General features: G+C 54.7%; 1 protein-coding gene across 1 annotated transcript; it reads left to right on the top strand.

Moving 5' to 3' along the window:
• The first annotated feature begins 1,762 nt into the window (after positions 1-1,762).
• SERINC2 (serine incorporator 2) lies at positions 1,763-19,743 on the top strand. Its single transcript, XM_041765021.1, has 10 exons — positions 1,763-1,890; positions 9,960-10,121; positions 10,862-11,052; positions 11,465-11,544; positions 12,023-12,160; positions 12,863-13,032; positions 14,655-14,745; positions 15,058-15,199; positions 18,002-18,217; positions 19,150-19,743. Exons 1-10 carry the CDS (start codon positions 1,852-1,854, stop codon positions 19,283-19,285), a joined length of 1,365 nt encoding a protein of 454 aa, XP_041620955.1. The 5' UTR covers positions 1,763-1,851; the 3' UTR covers positions 19,286-19,743.
• The last annotated feature ends 2,509 nt before the right edge of the window (positions 19,744-22,252 follow it).

The raw sequence follows: 22,252 nt of genomic DNA, 5'->3' as shown, positions 1-22,252 counted from the left end.
AGACACAGAGGATTGCTGAGGAGAAGAGGACTGTGAATGGGCTGTTTGGGGATCAGAGCATCGATCACCACCAATTGAAGAAACTGTGTTCCTGGTGGAAGTTCAGATGCACCTTCATTCAGCAAGCACCAGCCGCTTACTATGCCAGGCCTGGTGCTGGGCGCAGGTCAGGGGACGGGTGGCCACACATGACTTGGACAGTCCCTTCATGGCTCAGAGTCTCCTGAGGGTCTCTGACCAGGGAAGAGAGGCAATGAGGTGTCAGGACAGGCCTTGGGTTCCAAGGTCAAGGCCAGGCCCGGTGGTCTTCTAGCTCTGTCCTTCTGACCTGTGTGGCCTTAGAGCAACAATAACAACAATCAGAATAGTCACAGCCATTGCTCCTTCAGGGCTCGGTTTACAGATGGCACAGCACTTTACTTTGAGCCTCAGTTTTCTGATCTGTAAATTGGGTGGGGCGGGGAATGAATCTACTTCTTAGGGTGATTGTGAAGCTTGGACGAGCCCATGTAGGTGAAAAGACTTTGGTACCTGCTTGGGCTTTGTGGCAACTTGAGTTATTTGTGAGGCCAAAACAGAAGCCCACATGGTAGAAACACAGGGAAGCTGGAGGATATTCATTCCTAATGGGGCTTGGTAGTGGCTTAGGGGTGGTGGTGGTTCTCTTTACTGAAGATCCAGGATGTGAGCAAGGTTTCCAAGGGCAGAGAGAGGGGGTGAGGGGGAAAAAAGGACTTTCCAGGGGGAGGGCATCATGTGGACAAAAGTGAAGAGGAGGGAAGCTGTAGGGTGTGTTTGTGGAACTGTCCTGGTAGCAGTGAATAGCCTGGCACTCCATGAATCACCCAAGGAGGCAGTCAGGGCGGAACTTTGGCTCCAGGGCCAGCTGTGAGGCACTTGGACTTCCTGCCCTAACATTATGTATCTAGGGTTGTGCGAGGAGGAGAGAGCCAGGGGGTAAACTGAGAGTAATTACAGAGCCCTGCTTCTGGGTCTCTCTCACCTACCCTTGCAGCACGGTTGGCTGGGAATGTGACCCACCCACCCCTTCTGACCTCCTTAGCTGGGGGCCAGAGTTTGGGCATCTCTCGGGAACAATGAGCCAGCCAGCAAGAAGGCTCAGGGGAACTCGTGGCCCAAGACAGGAGTCAGTAGAGCTTGAAGAACAGGTGGAGGGAGGGAAGGATGGCTGAAAGAGTGTGAGTCCGCGGTCTTAGGAGAAACAAGGATGACGAGGAGCTCACATTTGTGAGCATCTACTATGTGTTGTAACAGCCCCATGACGTGGGTATCTACACTTTACAGATGGGGAAACTGAGGCTCAGAGAGGTGAAGTGACTTGCCCAGGTTTCTTTATCCGATCGTGCACCATTCAACAGCGATGCACTGGGTAGAGGCTCTACACCAGGCGTTTGGAGTGCCCGGCACTCGGTCTCTGCCCCGCCGTGGAGGGGGACAGTGTTGTAAGGTCACACGGTGGCCTCGTTGGAGCTCGGGATTTTCCGAACCCTAACTTTGGACCAGGACTCGAACCGGGGCAGGGTCGGGTGCGGCTGCACGGCTCGCCGGGCCGCGGGAGTCCCGGGTCCCCTCACATTCCCTACCTGTCCGGCCCCGCGCACCTGCCGCAGGTGCCCCTCGGGAGGCTCCGAGCGCCGCCGGAAAGCGGCGAGCGGCTTCGGCAGGCGGGGCGGGGCGGGCGGGGCGGGGCCGCCGGGGCGGGGCGGGGCGGGGCGGGGCGGGGGCGGGGCGGGGGCGGCGCCAGGACCGGGCGCCCCGGAGCCGAGCGATCCCGCCGCCCGCGCCCCGCGCCCCGCGCCCCGCGCCCGCGCCCGCGCCCGCGCCGCCGCCATGGGGGCCTGCCTGGGCGCCTGCTCGCTGCTTAGCTGCGTGAGTCCCGACCCCCCGCGCCGCCGGCTCCTCCTTCGGCCCCGCACTTCTGTCCCGTCGTCTTCCTCCGAATAGTGTCTCCGTTCCCCTTCCTCTAAACTTGTGTTCTGGGCCCGCGCCCCGCCGCTCGCCCTCGGGCCCCCCGTCCCCGGGCCCCCCCATCCCGGACCCGCGGGCGCCGGGGACAACTGGCGTCGGGGCTCGGGTTACGCGGGGGAGGGGCTGGGGCTGGGGCTGGGCGCGGGCGCGGGCGCGGGCGCGGGCGCGGGCGCGGGGGAGGGGCGGGCCCGGGCGGGCGCCCCCGGGCCCCGGGGAGACTGAGGCCGGAGCCGGGGCTGGGCGTGCGCGCGGCGCCCCTCGCCCGTCCTGGCGCGCCCGTCCCCGTCCTCCCTCTGGGACGCGGACTCTGTGTGGCCCGCCTGGCCCTGCCCCAGCCCCACTCTGCCGGTGTCTCTCTGTCCCTCCGGCAGTCCGTGCGTCAGTCCGTCGCCCGCCCGCCGGCCCCAGTTGGTCCACTTGTGTTTGTCCGACGTCTCTTTATCCCACTTGTCTTCGTGGGTCCGCGGCTTCTCCATCAGTCATTGTCTGTCTGCCCGTCTCGCCTGCCGTCCAGTCTGTCTGTCTGTCTGCATCCTGTGTCCGCCCCTTTCAGGCTGGCGCACACTAGACCCTGGACCCTTCCCCGGCGACCCCAGACCCTTCCGCTCTGGGCCCCCGGAGCCTGAAATGGGCGTGGGGGAGGCCCCCTTGAGTGAGGTCGGCTGGGGTCGCCACAGCCCCGGGCCCAACTCCGGGTTGGAGACCCAGGAACTGGGGGAGGTTGGAGTGCGTGGGTGGGGAGAGCATCTGGTGCTGGGGCGCAGGGACCTCGGGGGCACCAGCCTCTGTTTTGGGGCCGCAGCCAGCAAAGGGGAGGAGCTTCAGCCAGACCCCGGCTGGGAGGCCCTTTCTCCTTTCCCTCTTCCCCTCATTAAATCTGAGGTTCATTCAGGCAGCTCCCTCCCCCTCTGCTCTACACAAAGAAGCGGAGAGAAAGGGGGGGTGGTCTGGTGGCTGCTGAATCTCAGGACTTGCTTTCCTTTGTTCCTGATTTGTGCGTGTGCGGGTGTGTTAGGATGGGGCGGAGGAGTGGAGGCTTCGGGATCTAGAGATGTACTTTACAACCATTTTCTGAGAATGCTGGCTGCACAGAGAGGCTGTAGACAGGGTCCCTGGACAGTCTCTTGTCCTCTCTGGGCCTCCATTTACCCGCCTGTGAACTGTGTGTGTGCACCCGCGTGTGTGGGCCCACGATCCCAGGAATCAAGAATTGGTTTCTGAGATCCCTTTCTGCCCGGCGAATTCTAGGCTTGGGCTGGTCTCTGGCCAAGAAAGGTTTGCTTCCTGGTGCAGGAGGGAGAGCTTCCTCCACGTTGACCAGGTTTCCATTTGGCCGGGCTGGCCTGGGAGTGGCACATGTTGAGGGGTGACCCGCCAAGCCCCCCACCAACCCCCCTCGTGCCTCGGTCTCCCCATCTGCCTCCTTCATAATTCTGTTTGAGGAAGATGGAAAAGTGCCCCACCTACTTCCTGGCGACTGTGAGTGGCCCTATTGTTGTTACCTTCTTGGAAAGGTGGGCGGAGAACTCCCTCTGGAGCCTAAGCTGGCGGCTGAGTCACTAAACCTGACAATGCTGAGGCCAGAGGCACCTGACAGGCTTGCTGAAACCCTCAGCAAACTGAGGCTCAGAGAGGTTAGCCAACTTTCCAAAGGTTGCACAGAGAACGGATAGGGAACTGCACAGTCAAGATTAAAATCTGATTCCTGGTCCGGGCCTGCACCTTCCCTCCCTTCACATCCAGGGTGCCCGAGGGACAGGGTGGGTCTAGGGTAGAACTGGGTATCTAATATCTGCAGGAGACCTGTCCCTCCTTTCGGTGGCCTCCCCTTGGGGTTCTGACCTCTGATATTTACTGAGTTCCTACCACATGCCAGGCGCTGTGCTCAGCCCCTCACCATGCTGTCTTCTTGGTTCTCCCTCCAGCCCTGTGACATAGTTCTCCTATTTCAGATAAAGACACCAACAACAGCCACCATCACTGTGCCCTCACTCAGGGCCCAGCGCTGCCCAGTGGTGGTACTCTGGATGTGTCCTCTCATTCAGTCCTCACTATGACCCCAGTGAAGCAGTTAATATTATTCCTATTTCACAGATGACAAATCTGGATCAGAGAGGGAAAGTGATTTCCCCACAGCCACACAGTATTAGGTGGTGCAATTGGGTGTTACTGGGCACCGATAATAACCTGTTTCAGGGGTGGCTGGGTGGCTCAGTCGATTAAGTGTCCAACTCTTGATCTCAATTCAGGTCTTGATCTCAGGGTTGTTAATTCAAGCCCTGCATTGGGCTCCATGCCTGGCGTGGAGCCTACTTAAAACAAAAAACAAACTAAAAACAACCGGTTTCAATGGAGATTTGCTGCACTGGAGGAAAGTGCTAATAGGGAGTTCCTGGGCATCTTGGGGGGAACATTCTGGAGTTTGTGGATTCATGGAGGAGACTTCCAGCCATGATGCATTTGCATCTGCTCATCATGCCTTAAAGTTGGTGTTTGTATTGGGCAGAGGGTAAGCCCTGCCTCGGAGATCAGATGGGCCCACAATGGGGTGGGAGTCCCCAGGCCCAGCCAGTACTTGGTGGGCTGGACAGTCAGCAGATGTTTAGGGAGGGCCTTCTGTACTATCTGCATGCCGCCGAATCAAATTCTCTGTGAACTACATGCGAGGGCAGGTGAAAGGGTCAGACGATGGGACTCCAATCTTGGCATGGCCTCCCCCCACCCCCCGGAAGTCAGCAGGCAATCTCTTCCTCTTTTCTCTGGGACTGAGGGAATAAGTAGAGATGAGCACGAAGCTGGTGCGCAGTGGCCACTCTAAGCATCCCAGGATGGGAAAGTGCTCAAGACCACATTTGGGGAATTGGTGAAGCTACTGACACTGGGACTTTCTGCAGAGCCTGGGCTCTGAGCCACTGCACTGTCCTTCCCAGGAGCCCATTTTATGGCTGAAGAAACTGAGCCCTGCAGAGAAAAGGGATTTGTCTAAGGTCATACTGCAAGTTCGTGGCAGAGCCAAGACTCGGCCTTCTATTCTTTGTGCTGCATGGGGAAGTAGGTGTGCACGAGTAGTTTGGTCTAGTCCTAGGGCAGCTCAGCTGGTATTGGGGCTATTCGTGAAGTCTACAGGGTGCACCCCATCCTTATGGGGAATTTTAAAAATTTCACCGTGGCAAATGTAAATAACATAAAAAATTACCATTCTAGAGGCTCCTGGCTGGCTCAGTCGGGAGCCCATGACTCTTGATCTCAAGGATGTGAGTTTGAGCCCCATGTTGGGTCTAGTAGAGATTACTTAAAAATAAAATCTTTTGGGATCCCTGGGTGGCTCAGCGGTTTGGCGCCTGCCTTTGGCCCAGGGCGCGATTCTGGAGACCCAGGATCGAGTCCCACGTCGGGCTCCTGGCATGGACCTGCTTCTCCCTCCTCCAGTGTTTCTGCCTCTCTCTCTCTCTCTCTCTCTCTCTATGTCTACCATAAATAAATAAATAAATCTTTAAAAATTTTTTTTAAAAATCTTTTTTAAAATTTCAATTGAACATTTTTTTTTGTTTTTAAGGAGTTTGTAATTTATCTTACAGAAATATGATATATATATATATTTAAAATGGATATCTATTTTTATGATATCATCCCAAATGAAGTGTAGTGTCTGAAGGGGGAAATATGGTGGGTTGAAACACACAGCAAAAATTCTAGGATCTGTCTTTTTTCCCTTGCAATCTGTTCCCCTAGCTTGCTCTCTCTGTTCCCGGAGGTACTGCACACCACCCCCCGGATCTGTCTTCCATCTGCGGCCAAAGTGGTATTTCTGTAACACAGATCTGATGCTCTGCTTCTCCTGGAGCAGTAGTTGCTCATTGCCTTCAGGATAAAGAGCAGAAGCCTTGGCATGGCCCACAGGGACCCTGGTCATCACTTACATCATCCTTCTTGCTTCTTCCTTTGACAGCTGCTCCAAAGATAGTGTTTGTGGCAGCTTCGCACGTGCTGTTCCCTTTGTAGGAACACCTTTCCCTTCCTCATCTGGCTAACTTCTTACTCATCCTTGAAAACTGCCCCCTCCTTTTTCCTTATAGTGGTAAAATGCACATAATATATAAAACTGACCATTTTAACCATTTTAAAGTTTTATACGGTTTAGTGGCATTACCTACATTCTCGTTGTTGTGCACCCATCCCCACCATCCATCTTCAGAACTTTTTAATCCTCCCCAAATGAAACTCTCTACCCATTCAATAGTAGTATTCTCCTTTCCCCGAGCCCCTGGGAACCCCCAGTCTACTTCTGTCTCTGTGAATTTGAATTTGACTGCTCTAGGTCCTCCTATCAGTGGAATCGTATGCATTTGTCCTTTTGTGTCTGGTGTATTTCATTCACTACAATGTCCCCAAGGTTTGTCTGTGTGGTAGTCTGTGTTGTAGCAGGTGTCAGAATGTTCTTCCTTTTTAAGGCTCAATAATATTCCCTTGTATGTATATTCCACATGGGGTTTAGTCATTCATCAGTCATGGGCACCCGGGTTGCCTCTACCCTTTGGCTATTGTGAATAATGCTGTTATAAACTTGGGTGTGCAGATATCTGCTTGAGTACTTGCTTTTGACAAATATCCAGAAGTGGAGGGTCAGTTAATTTTAAACAAAACAACCCTAGTTGCCTACCCCCCTCCCGCCTCCCCAGTGCCCCAGGAATGGTCCAGAGAACCCACGTCCCTGGCTTTAGGGACAGCCAGGAGAGAGTATGAATGATCAGTGACAGCCTCTTGCCACCATGCCAAACCACACATGCTTCCAGAGCAGTTCAGCTTGCCCTAGGAGGTAGTGAGCTCCTTGTCGTTGGCAGTGCGTAAGCAGCAGAGGCTGCCTTCCGGGTGATTCTTCCTCAGAGAGAGAAGTCAGACCAGTTGAATGTCTAGGAGCCTCGCAGCCTGAAAGCTAGAAGCTTCAGCTTGCAGAGCTTAGAAGTTCTGATTTGCCATTCCAAGAACCTGGCTGCTGCTAAAACACAGCCAGAGTTTTGGTGCTTCTCTGTTGCTGCCGCTCCCCTGTGGGCACGTGGAGGTGGGAGGTGGTTGTAATCTTAGCACAGGAGCAATGTTATGTGTGCCTTGGCTTTTCACATTGTGTCATAAAAGTTAGTTCATGTTGCTCTGCAGCCTGGTGACTTTCTTTCCTGCCCCTGTAACGTTCCATGGGATAAATGGACTACCACTGGTCCCTGGTGCAGGACCTTTAGGTGATTTGCATGCAGTCTCTTGAGATTCTTTTTTTTTAAAGATTTTATTTATTAATGCATGAGGGACACACAGAGACATAGACAGAGGGAGAAGCAGGCTCCCTGTGGGGAACCCGATGCGGGACTCGATCCAGGACCCTGGGAATCACGACCTGAGCCAAAGGCAGACGCTCAACCACTGAGCCACCCAGATGCCCAGTTTCTTGAGATTCTACTAAGCTCGAAAAAACCTAAAGCTTTGTGCTTTATAGTTTTTGGTCTTAATTTAAATTTTTTCTCTTTTAGTAATAAAATTAGCTTTATTGAGATATAATTTATATTTAATTATATTTAGTTACATGTACCCCTTTAAGTATTACATATCGGCTGCATTTAGCAGAGAGCACTCTTAGGGGAGGACCACAATGTATGGATGAGCATTTAGTCATTTTAAATTTCCCTCCATTACCTTCCTGGGGTGTGAACAGTGCCACTATGAACTGGCGCGTGCGCGCGCGTGTGTCTGTACACGCAGCTGCCCTTACTCCTGTGAGCTGGTATTTCTGCAGAAAGAGATTCTTGCAGGAGCGATGCCTCAGGGGTGGAGTGACTGGGTCAGAACCGAAGATGGATTCTGAGGATGCACCAGAAGCAGCTGGTGGTGGGGCCGGCGTGTGCTTTTCTCTCCCTGACCTGGTCTTTCTGGCTACCAGCCCTTGGAAATGCAGAAGTTTCGGGTGTCAGGAACACCTGGATTTTGACCTCCAAGAATTAGAGCGAGTTGAAAGACCAGGCTCCCTGACTGCAGTGAGACAGCTTTTCCTGTGTCTCAGATGTCTCAAATTGAAGTGGTAACAAGCCAGAGCCCGGTCCTGACTTGGGCTCGTCCACACGTGGTTCCCGAGATCAGTGCTTGTGGGCCTCCACTGTTTCTGTCTGGCATCAGAGGGATTGCTTCCATCCCTGGGGTGTTTTGAAATTAAATGAAGCTGCCATCAATGAGTTAGTGGGCCCTTGGTACAGACAGAATGGGTTCAGACCCCAGCTCCTCAGCTTACCTGCTATGACCTTGGTCGTGTCACCTCTCTGAGTTATTTTCCCGATTTGTGAGTGGGAGGTGATAACACACTTATTGCACAGTGTCAGTGACACTTAACGTAGATAAGGTGCTTTCCGTGGTGCCTGGGACGGAGCAACTCCTAAAGGAATGCCGTCTGGTTACTTCTTGAATCTCAGCACTGCTGTCTGCTTGCTGGATGACTCTGGCACATTCTTGACTGCTTTAATCTCAGTTTCCTTATCTGTAAAATGGGACTAATAGCTAGTCTGTCTGTCTGCCAGAGTGTTCTTTATGGTTTCTAAAATACGTTTCTTATCCCTTCTCCCACAAAAGGCAGTCGGGTAGGAGGCAGGGTTTGGGGTGGGGGCGCAAGATGTAACCAGACATTGCTGGACCAGTTATGATTGGACCATGAAGAGGAAATTCATTCTGCAGGCATTTCATTTAGCAAACTGGTCCTTGGCTTCATGGATGAGAGAGATGGGTAACAAGGAGCATTTCCAGGGGCGTTTCCACTCTTGGGAAGAAGGGAAGCAGAGTTGTCACTTCTTCCTGGAAGGGACCCACTACCCCCCGTCTGAAGTCAGCCCCTGTCTGTGACTCTCCGGGCGGCAGTGACCATGACAGGTGGAATGATTGTTGAGTGTCTTTCTTGAGGGAGGGCAGAGCCACTATCTTTCTTGTTCTTGACTCTTAAACACTTGAGTGAAGGGCTGGGCTGTCTTGGGCGGGAGAAAACTGATGACCCGATGTATCCGGATGTAGGCCCAGTTCCCAGAGGGGTGAGTCCTCTTTCGGGATGCCAGCTGTGAATAGAGTGGCACCACCAGCCCCCAAATAATTTCGGCCAGCCCAGGGAGTGCAGGGGCTGACACCGGCTTGGGCAGAGGAGCCAGGAGAGGGAGAGGATGAGACGGCCCCTGCTGTCTAGGACAGGTCTGGCCCCAGAGCAGGAAATCACAACTCCGCATTCTGTTCGTTCAGTGGATGTTTATCATGTGCTTGCTGTTTCTTGCAGTCTTAACATATGTCTGGGGCCATGCCAGACACTTTACCTTTGTTCAGTCAATAGTCACTAGGCCCCTGCTGTGAGTCAAGCACCATTCCAATTCCTGGGTCTACCGCAGTGAACAAAACCCCTGCCCTGGCAGAACTTACATGCTAGAAAAGGGGGGCTGACAAACATGAGCAAAATAGAAAGCCTGTCAGATGATAGTAAGTCCTGTGGAGAAGAGCCAAACACGGAGGGGGAAAAGGAAGGGCGTTACAATGTAAAATTCCTATGAGAATTAGGGACCATTATGCTTCCCATCTTATAGATGAGGAAGCTGAGGTTCGGAGAGGTTGAGTGAGTTGTATAGGGCCACACAGCTTATCCGTGTTGGAACTGGTCTTCTGGATCTATCTATCTATCTATCTTTTTTTTTTTTTTTTTTTTTTTTTTTTTACCACTCTGCCTCCTCTTATGTAAGAAACTGAGACCTGACCTTTTTGCAGCTTGGTTTCTGCAGTGCCCTTTGGGGCTTGAAAGTGCAATGGGATAATGTCTGAGGAGGAGATGTGCTCTTGCCCGGGACAGGGAGGGCAGGCTTGGCAAGGATTTGGAGACATGGAATGGGTGGGTGGTGGGTGCTCCTGCTTGGGCGGGGGTGGGGAGAGGAGGCAGGGAGTCAGGGCGCCGTCCTGCCCTTCCACAGGCGTCCTGCCTCTGCGGCTCTGCCCCCTGCATCCTGTGCGGCTGCTGCCCCTCCAGCCCCAACTCCACCGTGACCCGCCTCATCTTCACGGCCTTTCTCTTCCTGGGAGTGCTGGTGTCCGTCATCATGCTGAGCCCTGGCGTGGAGAGCCAGCTCTACAAGGTAAGTGGCCCGGGGACAGGCAGGGGAGGGGGCCAACCTGAGGGACCCCGGCCCACAGCAAAGGCCCTGCTGCTCCAGGCTGGGGGGCCTGGGCTTGAGGCCCCAGCTAATCAAGAAGGCTGGGTGGGCATATCCTGGCGTGCCCACTATCCAGGGTTGGTGATGGGGGCGTTTCTTCACATGGGGAGGAGAGTTCGAACCTCACATGGGAATTCTTGTCCCTCATAGGCTGTGGGCCCCTTGGAGAATCTGATGAATCATCATTGTCTCCAGGACACTAGCCCCAGGCCATGCTTTCCCTATCTTAGTGCTCAAACCTTGTTTGGGGTCCTCACTCTTCCCTTCATCCCAGCGTTTCAGAGCCTGGCACAGACCCAGTGTGACATTTAGGCCAATGGTTCTGACATTTGAATGTGTGAGAAGGTATGGATGTCCTGAGGAGTGTGCTAGAAATGCAGATTCTCAGCCCCCACCTCAGAGACTCTGGTTCTGTCCAAGAAGGTCCTCTTGGAATCTCTCCTTCCCCCAGAGTCCCTGGGGGTTCTAGGAAATAAGCAGAGAGTAAGGATCTGTCACTGAACCATGTGTCCCCATCAGTCCCAGGTTCACTCACAGGACTTCAGCCCCAAGGGTGGGTGGGGGTGAGGATGGAGGGGTAGGAGGGAGCTTTCCTCCTGGCCAGCCTTGGCAAAGTCAGCCCAGGGTTCTGGGGGCCTTCACACTGCTCTCTCTCCCCATAGCTGCCATGGGTGTGCGAGGAGGGGGCCGGGACCTCCATCATCCTGCAGGGACACATCGACTGTGGCTCCCTGCTCGGCCACCGCGCTGTCTACCGCATGTGCTTTGCGACAGCAGCCTTTTTCTTCCTCTTCACCCTGTTTATGATCTGCGTGCGCAGCAGCCGGGACCCCAGGGCTGCCATCCAGAACGGGTGAGGGCACCCCCGCCTGCAGCTGGGACCCCCTCACACTGTGGTTTCTGCCCCCTGCCGGCCTCCAACCGTCTCCGGGCCCTGCTCCCAGACTCCGGAGCCACCCAAGCACAGAGATCAGCTCATTTAGTTCTTCTCACTTTTCAGAGGAAGAAATAGAAGTCAGAAAGGGTGAGAACATGCCTAAGACCACACAGGTCTTTAGTGACACAGTTGGGACAAGAACCTGGGTGACCACCATCACTCCGACTAAGTCCTTCCCTTAGGGTTTTTTCTAGAGCCAGGAAAGACTTTCTATGGCCATCAGACCATCTTCACTTATACCTGCTCTTTGAGGGTGGGGGTCCTAGGAGCCGGGCCTGGTCCCCTCCCCCAACTTAGCTCCCTGGTCTGTCCCCCCCACTCCCAATAGATTTTGGTTCTTCAAGTTCCTGATACTTGTGGGCATCACCGTGGGCGCGTTTTACATCCCCGACGGCTCCTTCTCTGACAGTAGGTGGCCTTGGTGGGAGGGATGGGGGCTACCGGGAGGGAAGTGGGGTCTCTGGAGGGAGGAGCCCTGGTGGGGGTTGCTCTTTGCTTTGGCACACAGACCCTGGGCTGCTGGCCGGGTCCTCAGCCCCCACCACCCCCACCCAAGGAGATAGAGTTCTGGTGCTTGGTCACATGGCCTTGTCTGGACAACATCCAGGGTGGGGGTAGGGGGCAGGCAGGTGAAACATGCCTCACCTCTGCCCCATACCCTGCCATACTGCATCTCTGTACATAGCTAGGGGGCAGGGACTTTGCTTCTTCTCAGTGTCACCATTGCAGGGCATGGCATCAACGACTGTTGAATGAGTAAATGCGTGTGCAAGGGAGACAGCACGGGGTATGCCTGCCGCACGAATCCCAGGGAGCCTGGCACTCAGGCTGCTCCCCTATGGCCTTGTCCCCTCACCCTTCACGCCTCTCCCCTCTCCCCACCCAGTCTGGTTCTACTTTGGTGTCGTGGGCTCCTTCCTCTTCATCCTCATCCAGCTGGTGCTGTTCATCGACTTTGCACACTCCTGGAACCAGCGGTGGCTGGGCAAGGCTGAGGAATGTGACTCCCGGGCCTGGTATGCTGGTGAGTGCCCTCGGGTCAGCCAGGTCAGCCTCCAGGTGGGCCTGGGGCTTGCTGACAGCAGGGGGTCCTTAAAGCTTAAGGAGAGCATGGGGGGCTTCTCGAGCAGTCCCCTGCCTTAGGGCAACAGGGGACTGTCCCAGGCAGATAGAGGGAAAGGTGTGTGTGTGGGGAGGGGTGGCTGGTTCTGGGGGGACTTTGGTGGGGGGGTTCAGAGGAGAGCCGGACCAGAGAGGCCTTGGCGGTTCCTACAGAATGGGCCACGCACAGCCAGTCCAGACCAAACCCAATGACAGTGGGTCCCTGAAGCCCCAGTGGCTGAACAGATCCCTGTCTGGCTCTCTTTCAGTCCTGAGTCGATCGAGGTGAAAGGCTCATGTAGGTGTTGGTTTGGTTTCCACACCTCTCGGAAGTGGCTGGTCTCTCTGATGAGAGGGTGGTGCTTCAGCAGGTCACTGTGCCTCCAGTTGACTTTTAGAAAGACTGTTTTGTATTCCTTGTTTGTCTTTTCATGGTTAACTTATTTGTGGCAAGTGAGTCATCTTGGTTCAGGATGGGGCAGAAACTCACGGAGGCACACGGGGTATCCTTCCTCCTCCGAGGAAGCCGAGGGCCCACACAGGGGCCTGCCCGACCAGCCCCCTCAAGGGTTGGGGCAGGGTCCCCGTGCCTCCTGACCCAGCGCTTGCCACCCCTCCTGCCCAGGCCTCTTCTTCTTCACCCTCCTCTTCTACACGCTGTCCATTGCGGCCGTGACACTGCTGTTCATCTACTACACCCAGCCCGGCACCTGCTACGAGGGCAAGATCTTCATCGGCCTCAACCTCACTCTCTGTGTCTGTGTCTCCATTGTCGCCGTCCTGCCCAAGGTCCAGGTGAGCCTGTCCATCCTGATGCCAGGCCCCGGGGTGTGGGGGACTGCTGGTAGGAGCCTTGGGGTCCTGGGGCAGGGCCATCAGTCACAGAGGCTTGGGCTAAGAGTGTGCGTTCCCAAGTCAGCCTCCCTAGGTTGGAGTCACAGCTTTCACGTCTACTTGCTGGGTGTCTTTGGGAAAGTGCCTTAACCTCTCTGTGTCATGTAAAATGAGAGTGATACCTACTCTTTGGAGTTACTCGCAGGATGGCACGAGTGTTTGTGAGTGTAGAGAAAAGGGCCTGGCATATAGATATTCATCAGACATTAACTGTTGTTATTGGAGACCGCTAGGGAGGACCACTGAGTCATGACTCCTAGACCCCTCAACAAGTGGTGATGGGAAGTGCAATTGCACAATTTTCAGTCCCAGACCGTCTGGGGTAATGGGTACAGCTCCCCAGGTCATCACATGCTATTCAGAAAGAAAGCCCTATGAGCCCAGGGGTGCTTTGCGACTGGGGATGTCAGCTCACCAGAGGTTTCACAGGTAGCTTGGGGAGCCTTTGAGAGTCTTTAGCAGAAAGGTGGGGAACCTCCCATCTAGTCTGAGCCTCTATTTCCCGGAGAAGATTAAAGCCCAGAGAGGGTGATGCCTCTGTCTCAGCTCACACAGCAATCAGTATTCATTCAGTGAGTACTTCCAGAGTGCCGACAGTGTACCAGGCCCTCGTGGGGTTGTTGGGGATGCAGCTGTGAGAAAGAGAGGACGAGTGACAAGAGCTGCCCATTGATAGCACCTGTCCTGTCATGTAGTCCATGCATTGCCATCATCCCCACTTTCCAGATGAGTAAAGGGAGGCTTAGAGGAAGAAAGAGACACGCCTGAGGTCACACAACTAGTGGGGGCCCAGCTAGGGGCAGAGCTGGCCAACTGGCTCTGGAGCCTGTGCTCTCAATCATGGAGCTTAGATTCTTAATTCCAAGCGTGTGTGTGGTGAGGGTGGGAAAGAACAACTGCTACGAGATGAGGCCAAGTAAGATAACTTGGGATAATACATGCTATGTGGGAAATTAAAGAGAGTGGACAAAAGGTAGGTGAGTGGATGGGTGGGGAGCTGCTGCTGGGGTCAGGGTTTCGGGGCCTCATTGGGAACTCTGAGCTGAGGCCTGAATGCTAAGGAGAGGCTGGCTGTGTGGAGATTTTGGGGAGGACCGTGTCAGAGAGAGGGCACAGCAAGTGCAAAGGCCCTGAGGTAGGAGAGGGTTTGGTAGGTTCTGTGGACAGAGGGGAGGCCACCTTGGCTGGAGGGCAGTCGTCAGCAGGAGCTTGTGGGGGAGGGGGCAGGAGACAAAGGCAGGGGCAAACTAGGGAGGGCTTTAATTCCGAATGTGAAGGGATGCTGCCCTGGGAGCGTTCCCAGCAGGGGAGAGGCTGGAATTATCTGTTAGGAGAAAGAATGAGGATTCCACCTTTAATGGGCAGGGTGGGTGGTCGATGATCCTGGTACTGTATTTTCCTAGAGGGTAGGGGGTGGGATGGCCCTAGGGTGGTGGGGGTCCCTGAGGTCTCTGGTGGGCTAGGTGCAGGTGGGGTATCCCCCAGGGCAGATGAGGGTCTTGCTGATGGACTGCTCTTGCCAGGATGCCCAGCCCAACTCAGGTCTGCTGCAGGCCTCTGTCATCACGCTCTACACCATGTTTGTCACCTGGTTGGCCCTGTCCAGTGTCCCCGGTGAGTATAGGCCTGGGTTCAAGGAAGACTGGCTCATTTCTGGGTCTGCAGCAGCCTTCTGGGGAGTGCTGGGGACCCTCACAGGTGACAGGGACATCTTAGCCCAGCCTGTTATCCTTCTTAGTCCTTCGGGAAGGTAAGAGGACCCTGTCTGTTCCTGGATCTCCTTCTCTGTCATTTGTCTGCTAAGTTCTGTCTGTTGCTGGGAGTCGAATGGTCAGTTGTATGTCTATCTGTCCACTGGGGTTGGCTCTCTGCCCTTCCTCAGATCTGGCCCACAGGGGCTGAGGGTGACTGTGCTCCCATCCCCAGACCAGAAATGCAACCCCCACCTGCTGATCCGCTTCAGCAACGAGACGGTCCTGGCAGGCCCTGATGGCTACGAGACCCACTGGTGGGATGCACCGAACATCGTGGGACTCATCATCTTTATCCTCTGCACCCTCTTCATCGGGTATGGTGGGGGGCTGACTTCTGGGGAGGGATCGTTACTGGGGGCCTGAAGGCACAAGTGAAGGGAGAGGAGAGGGTCTGGAGTCTGGACACTAAGCTGGGAGGCGCCCTTGGCAAGGACATGTCTAGCCCTTTGATGGTGGAAAACTGAGTCCCTCTGAGGGAACAGTGTGACAGGGTAGCAGAGGCATGGCTGGACACTGCCTCCTGGCCCGAAGCCCTTTCCTGCACATCAGGTTGGCTGTGTCCGGCTTGGTGCGGTGCAGGCACCTGTGGGAGCAGGGCAGAAGCATGGATGGGGGTCAGCAGGTGCAGGCTCTGTCACTCACCGGCTGTGTGGTCTTGGGGCAAGTGGGTTAACCTTTCTGAGTTTCAATTTCCTCCTCATAAAAGGAGGATGGTAACCTTCAATGCTTGGGGCAGTGGGGACCCCATAGTCTCATCTGAGAGAGGGCAGCTTAGATCTAAGGTCACATAGCAATGTTTTTTTTTTTTTAAGATTTTATTTATTCATGAGAGACACACACACACACACACTGAGGCAGAGACATAGGCAGAGGGAGAAGCAGGCTCCATGCAGGGAGCCTGATGTAGGGACTCGATCCCAAGACCCTAGGATCATGACCTGAGCCAAAGGCAGACGCTCAACCACTGAGCCAGCCAGGCGCCCGCAATGTTGTTTTTTTTTTTTTTTTTAATGATAGTCACAGAGAGAGAGAGAGGCAGAAACATAGGCAGAGGGAGAAGCAGGCTCCATGCACCGGGAGCCCGATGTGGGATTCGATCTCGGGTCTCCAGGATCCTGCCCTGGGCCAAAGGCAGGCGCCAAACTGCTGTGCCACCCAGGGATCCTGCCGCAATGTTTTTTTAAGAGACATCTTAGCAGGTCTTATCAGTGTGGACTTTGGAACCAAACTGTGTTTGAACCTGGCACTGCCACTGACCAGCAGTGCAGCCTTGGGCAGGTCGCTTAACCTTTCTGTGCCTTGGTTAGCTTATCTGTAGAATAAGGATAAAAAAAGTACCTACTTCATTGGAGGCACTTAGAAAAGAACTTGGCAAGTTGTAGGCACCAAATAAGCGTTTGCTTTTATTGCAAGTAACTGTGGACATTTGCACAGCTGGGTGGCAGTGACTGGCCATTGTGTAAGAGTCACCAGATGATAATACTGAGTATAATTGCTGTTTACACTAAATCTGGCAGACCGATGACTGACTCTGCGTGGCCCAGCATTGCTCCAAGTGCCACTTTCTATGTCTCTCCTTGACTGCCAGGAGGGAGCCTCTTTCCTGCTCCTCTGGCCTCCCCAAGTGGTCCCTCCCTAGCAGCGCCTCTTTTCTTAAGAGCAGCACACCTGCCTCTGAACATTTTGAGGCTGTTTCACATTTTGTTTTGACCGTTTCCAAAACACTTCCTCCAAGTCAAGCCTGGGCAGTTCACAGACATCTCTCTTTGTCACCTCATCTGATCCCTTTTTCAACCTGGAAAGGTCTGTATTATGTCTATTTTACAGATAAGGAAACTAGAGGTTCAGGAGGGGCCGCCGCTTGTCTGAGACCATGTGCACATGGTGGCCGCAGAGCTTGAGCACACATTCCCGGCCCCCCTGACGCAGGCTGAGAGCTGTGCCTTCTGCTGCTCCCCAGACGCATGCCTCCCTGGCCTGCAGTCCCTGGGCAGGGCCTCTGAGAGCCCAAGGGCCTGTCTGTTCTTAGCACAGTTCCTTTTTTTTTTTTTTTTTAAGTTTTATTTATTTATTTGAGAGAGAGAGCATGAGCAGTAGGAGGGGCAGAGGGAGAGGGAGAGAGAATCTCAGATTCCTTGTTGAGTGCAGAGCCCAATGCAGGGCTCAACCCCATGACCCTGAGATCATGATCGGAGCTGAAATCTAGAGTTGGATGCCAGCTGACTGAGCCATCCAGGTGCCCCCTGAGCACAGTTCTTAAAACCCAGGAGGCAAAGAAGCAGGAGCAGCCACAAGGGCAGGGACCCCTGAGAATGGCCCCCATGCCCAGCTATGTCACCGGGATCTGGGCTCCCACGCATTGGATATTGGCCTGATGTTTGGTGATTAGGGGCAGCAGAAGCTCAGTGGGTGACTCCTCAGCTTGATGGAGGTAGTGGGAGCTGGGGTCCAGATCTCCTTCTCAGTCACATTTTCCCCAAATGCAAATTGGATTTTCAAAATTGACTCTGTGTCTCAAACTTTTAAATACTGTTAAAAACATCAAGACTTCATTACAGAAATGACCAAAATCTCTTCACTGTTAGTATTTTTCTATAATAAACCTTGAACAAAGGAGATGTCGTTGGTAAAACTACTCACCTAATAGAAGGAAAACAAACTTAATGGCAAATGGGTATTTTTAATCATTAATATTATCAATGAACGTCATCTCTGGTATGGTCTTTTGCAGTACTAGGTACTTAGTACATGTTTATGGAAATGGCAGATGGGCAACCTGAATAATAGTGCCTGTTTCTTGAGTTTATACTCTGTGCCGGACACAGTGTTGGGAGCTTTACGTTACTAATCCTCCTGACAACTCTTCAAGGGAGGTACTATAATCCCCAATTTTACAGAGGCTCAGAGAGGTTAAGTGTCTTGACTATAAAGCCACACAGCAAGTAGGGGTGGAGTTCGGAGTCAAAACAGTTAGTTAATCCCTGGGCCCAGAGCCTAAGCAGTGGGTCACCAGGCCTCAAGGTTCTGGAACCATCGTGCCTATTGTTATGACCAATGCTGTGGCTCCAGGGGCCCCCTGGAGCTTCCTACCTGTCTTCCTCTTCCCTCCCCTACAGTCTGCGCTCCTCGGACCACCGGCAGGTGAACAACCTGATGCAGACGGAAGAGTGCCCGTCCGCACTGGAGGCCCCACAGCAGCAGCAGGTGGTGGTCGGCCAGGGCCGGGCCTTCGACAATGAGCAGGATGGTGTCACCTACAGCTACTCTTTCTTCCACTTTTGCCTGGTGCTCGCATCCTTGCACATAATGATGACACTCACCAACTGGTACAGGTGCGTGCAGCCTGGCCGGGCATGGAGGGCATGGAGGGCATGCCTCCTCTCCTCTGCCCCCACCCCACCCTGCCCCTGGTTTATCCTGATAACTGCTGAAGGCTTGGGCATAGAGGTGTCTGTCCAGGACCCTCCATGGAGCCTGTCCATCCATGCCTCCCGGCTTCCCAGCCAGTGCCTTAGTCTGCTCAGGAGTAAGTGCCTGAGAAGTGGGGGTCATAGGAGGTGCCACTGGGCCTGTGCAGGGCAGACGGGGCCTACAGATCAGGAGTGGCAATTTGGATTTTAAGGTCAGAGTTGGGATTCCTGGTTGGAGCTTTTGGATTTAAGGTATGGGGTTAGAGTCAAAGTCACAGGGTCAAGAATAGGAGTCATGAGCTCAAGGGTTGGGATTGGGGCCATATAAAGTCACAGATTGGGTCATTTGGTTATAATTGGGGTTAGCAGGTCATAAAGCCAGGATTGAAGTTGCCGGGTCAAGGAAGTAAGATCAGAGTAACAAGGTCAGGGCCTAGGGCTAGGGTTAGAGGGTTAAGGGTTAGAATTAAGGTCAGAGATATGGGAACTTGGTCCTGAGGTCAGGGGTCAGGGATGGAGTTACAGAATTGATGGTCAGCGTCAAGGTTGGAGGTCAGGACTACAGTCAGGAGCCCCAGGGTCCCCAAAGTCAGGGACCAGGAGTCAGGTTATAATATTATAGTCTAGGACCGGGGTCAGTGTTGAAATTGAGGTCAGGGTCAGATCTGTGGTGTTAATCTAAAGCTACATCTAGGGTCAAAGGCACAGCTAAGGCCAAGTGTCAAAAGTATCAGAGATGGGCTAGAGCCAGGAGTCAAAGTCAGGGCTCACGACCAGGTCATCAGGGCAGGACCAGAACTGACATCACAACACGGGGTGGAAGCCAGGCTCACTGGGATGACGGTGTGTTCCAGACCTGGCGAGACCCGGAAGATGATCAGCACGTGGACGGCTGTGTGGGTGAAGATCTGTGCCAGCTGGGCGGGGCTGCTCCTTTACCTGTGGACTCTGGTGGCCCCGCTCCTCCTGCCAAACCGCGACTTTAGCTGAGGCGGCCCCCGGCAGCCTGCCCTCTTGGTGCCTCCGGGCTCAGGGAGTCAGCCACGCTGAGCCTCTGCCTGCACCCACTTCCAGGACTTGCCCCTGAGCTGGGCCCCTTGTTCTTAGTGCCTTCGGGGATGGGGGGGAGCATCAGGTCCCTGGCCTGAGCCCTACCTTCCCATTGCCCCCAAACCACAGAGCTGCCTCTTCCTTGCCCTTGTCCCCCATCACCTGCACTCATCCTCTGGGGAAAAAAAGGCCCCTTTATTCTCATGCTCCCTGGGAGGGACCTGAAGGAGAGAAGCACTCAGAGCCACTCTGAGAGTGGGAGCACTCCCCAGGATGGGGTGCCCAGCACTGAGCCCGGGGTGTTCCTGACCACATCCCTCAGGGCACCCCGCCCCCTTCCTGGACTCCGTGCCTTACTGGGTCTTCGCGACTTTGCGCAATAAACAAGCCAGTACATGTGCCTTTCCATGTTCTGTGCTCCGCACCCTGGGCATGGCCCTCCTGCCATCTGAGGCCACTGTTGGGGTGGAAACGGATGGTCAGGGCTGGGAAGGCCAGACATGAGAACTGGGCTCTGTTTTGTAGGGCATGGAGAGCCTTGGGGTGGGTGGGGGAGGTGATAGGGGAAGGAGGGGCTTTGGGAAAAGGGAATCTGGGGGCCAGGAAAGGCCCTGGAGCAGTGTCCACATGAGGGGTGGTGAGGCCAGAGTCAAGATGGAGAGGAGAGTTTTTGGGGGGTGACTGAGGGGGCCATCTTCATCATCCCACCGGTGTCCTTTCCTAAGCTTCTGCCCATCTCTGGCCTGCTACCAGGGTTCTACCCCTTCTTCCCGCCATAGCCATCGTCCTTGTCACCTGCTCTGGGCTGGGTGCCTTGGGGAATGCAGAGAAGAATCTGAGCCACACCCACACCCAGGGCACGGTGGGAAGAGCATACACTGAGTCAGCCAAGCAGGTGTGGATCTGGTGAATCTTGGAAGCCACGGGGCTCCAGGCAAGTCCTGCTCCAGGCCCTAGCTCCTCATTCATTGGCCGGGAAAGTGCCCCCCACTCCCAGGCTGTTGTGAAGCTTGGAAGAAGCAGCCTGTGTGAAGTGCCCGGCAGGTGCTCGATAGTTTCCATCTCTGAAGGTGATGCAGCGGTGACAGGCTCCTGGCTGTGACCCCAGAGCCTGGTCTAGACATGATGACTGATCACAGGCCATGTGCCATCTCCATTTGTGAGTATAACAATTAGATATGGACATGACTGGGTTTTCTGGGTGCTGGGGGTGCAGTGGTCAGAGACACAGCCTGCTTCCTGGGAGCCCTGGGGCTCAGGAGTTGGTGTGAGCTGGGGGTGGGGCGGGCTGGGCCGCAATCACACAGGCCCTTGAGGGCCATTGTGAAGAGACCAGGTGTTATCCTCAGTGGAGAGGGGAACCATGGAGGGTTTTGGAGCAGGGTAGAAGCAGTGAAGATGAGGTCATGGGGGAAGCCCTGAAAGGCTTCGAGCAGAGCAGTGACATGGCCAGGTTGTTATTTTAGAAGGATTTCCCTGGATGACACGGAGGCCGTGTAGCTGGGACAGGTGCCAGGGCCCGGGAATGAAGGGAGGGGGTGGTGTGCAGACTGGGGCAGGGACGGAGGATGGCATCTCTCAACTCTGGGACATTCCTGGATGCCTTCCAGCCCAAGGAAACCCTCTCCATGGAACAATCTGAACCTCTCCCACTCCCTGTCCCCCTAAGATTTCATTTCTTTCCTCCTTTCACCTTTGGGAGAAAAAAGGCCACACTGTGCTCCCGATAACCTTTTTTTTTTTTTTTTAACCAATTTGAGGAAGTGGACCATTTTGTCCTGCCTTTGTATCGCGTTGCTCTATAGTTTTCAAATTATTCACTCAACAAACATGCACTGAGTATGAGTTCTGGGCCAGTGTCTGGGCCAGGGTGGGCCTGGTGGGGAAGGAGGCAGAGGCCAGGCCCAAGAGTCTGAATGCCTGGCTATGGAGTTTAAGGTTCCCACTCGGAGGGCGCTACCTCTGAGAAGTCCTCTGAGCGCCTCCCACAGAGGGCGAAGGGCCTCCCCCAGCCATATTTCCCCCAGGACCCGTTCTGCCCTTTGGTGGTCACACTCACTCACCTGTGGGCGGTGTGGTGGGGTTGGGGGGCGGATGCCAGGGCTGACTGCTGCCCAGCACCTGTGGCTTCCACATGTCCTCTCTCCCTTCCTCCCTTTCTCTCCTGCCCTCCTCCCTCCCCTCAGTCCCCTCCCTCCTCCACCCCCACCTGCTTCCTTTCTCAATTCTCATCTTTTCCTTCAAATCCTCTCTGTCGCCTTTCTCCTCTCATACTGTCACCTCCTGCCCTTCGTGGGTCTGTGGGCCAGGCCCAGAGGACACCGGCCCTTTTTGTCTGCCAGCCCCCGACAGACCAGACTGTGATGGGGAAGGGCCACCTCCACTGGGGAGCAGCCCTGGACCTGCCTGTAGGATGACCACCTGGGCAGGGCGAGTGTGAAGGGGAAACAGGCAGTGTGGTGGACTGGAAAGCTCTCTGGGCTGAGCTCTGGTCCTGCCCCCCATCCACTCCGCCCCTTCCCCCTCCCCAAGTCATCTTGGGCACCTGGGTCCTGTCTCTGAGCCTCAACTGCAGCGTCTGTAAAATGGCAACAGTAGCAGTTTTGTAAATCACGAGGCGTGGTGCCGGGGTGAGCCAGACAGGGTGCTTCACCCACAGACATTCCCAATCCCCTTCTCCCCTTCCGGCCACCATCACGAAGCCTGCAAAAATCAGCTGATCGCTTTGCAGCTTCCCTGAGAGAAGTGGGCACCTGACAACATGCTGGCTGGTGATACCCAAGGGGAGAAGGCTCAGGAGCAGTTCTAGAAGAGCTGCTGCTTCTCCTTGACAAGGCACTGCTGATTCTCCCCTTTTCCTGTCTGAACATGAATGAGATGGCTGGGGCTACAGCAGCTATCTTGGGA

This window comes from Vulpes lagopus, chromosome 8 (genome assembly GCF_018345385.1).
Source record: "Vulpes lagopus strain Blue_001 chromosome 8, ASM1834538v1, whole genome shotgun sequence".
NCBI classification, from domain to species: Eukaryota; Metazoa; Chordata; class Mammalia; order Carnivora; family Canidae; genus Vulpes; species Vulpes lagopus.
The sequence above is the reverse complement of the archived record's forward strand: the minus strand, read 5'-3'. Positions and strand labels throughout refer to the sequence as shown.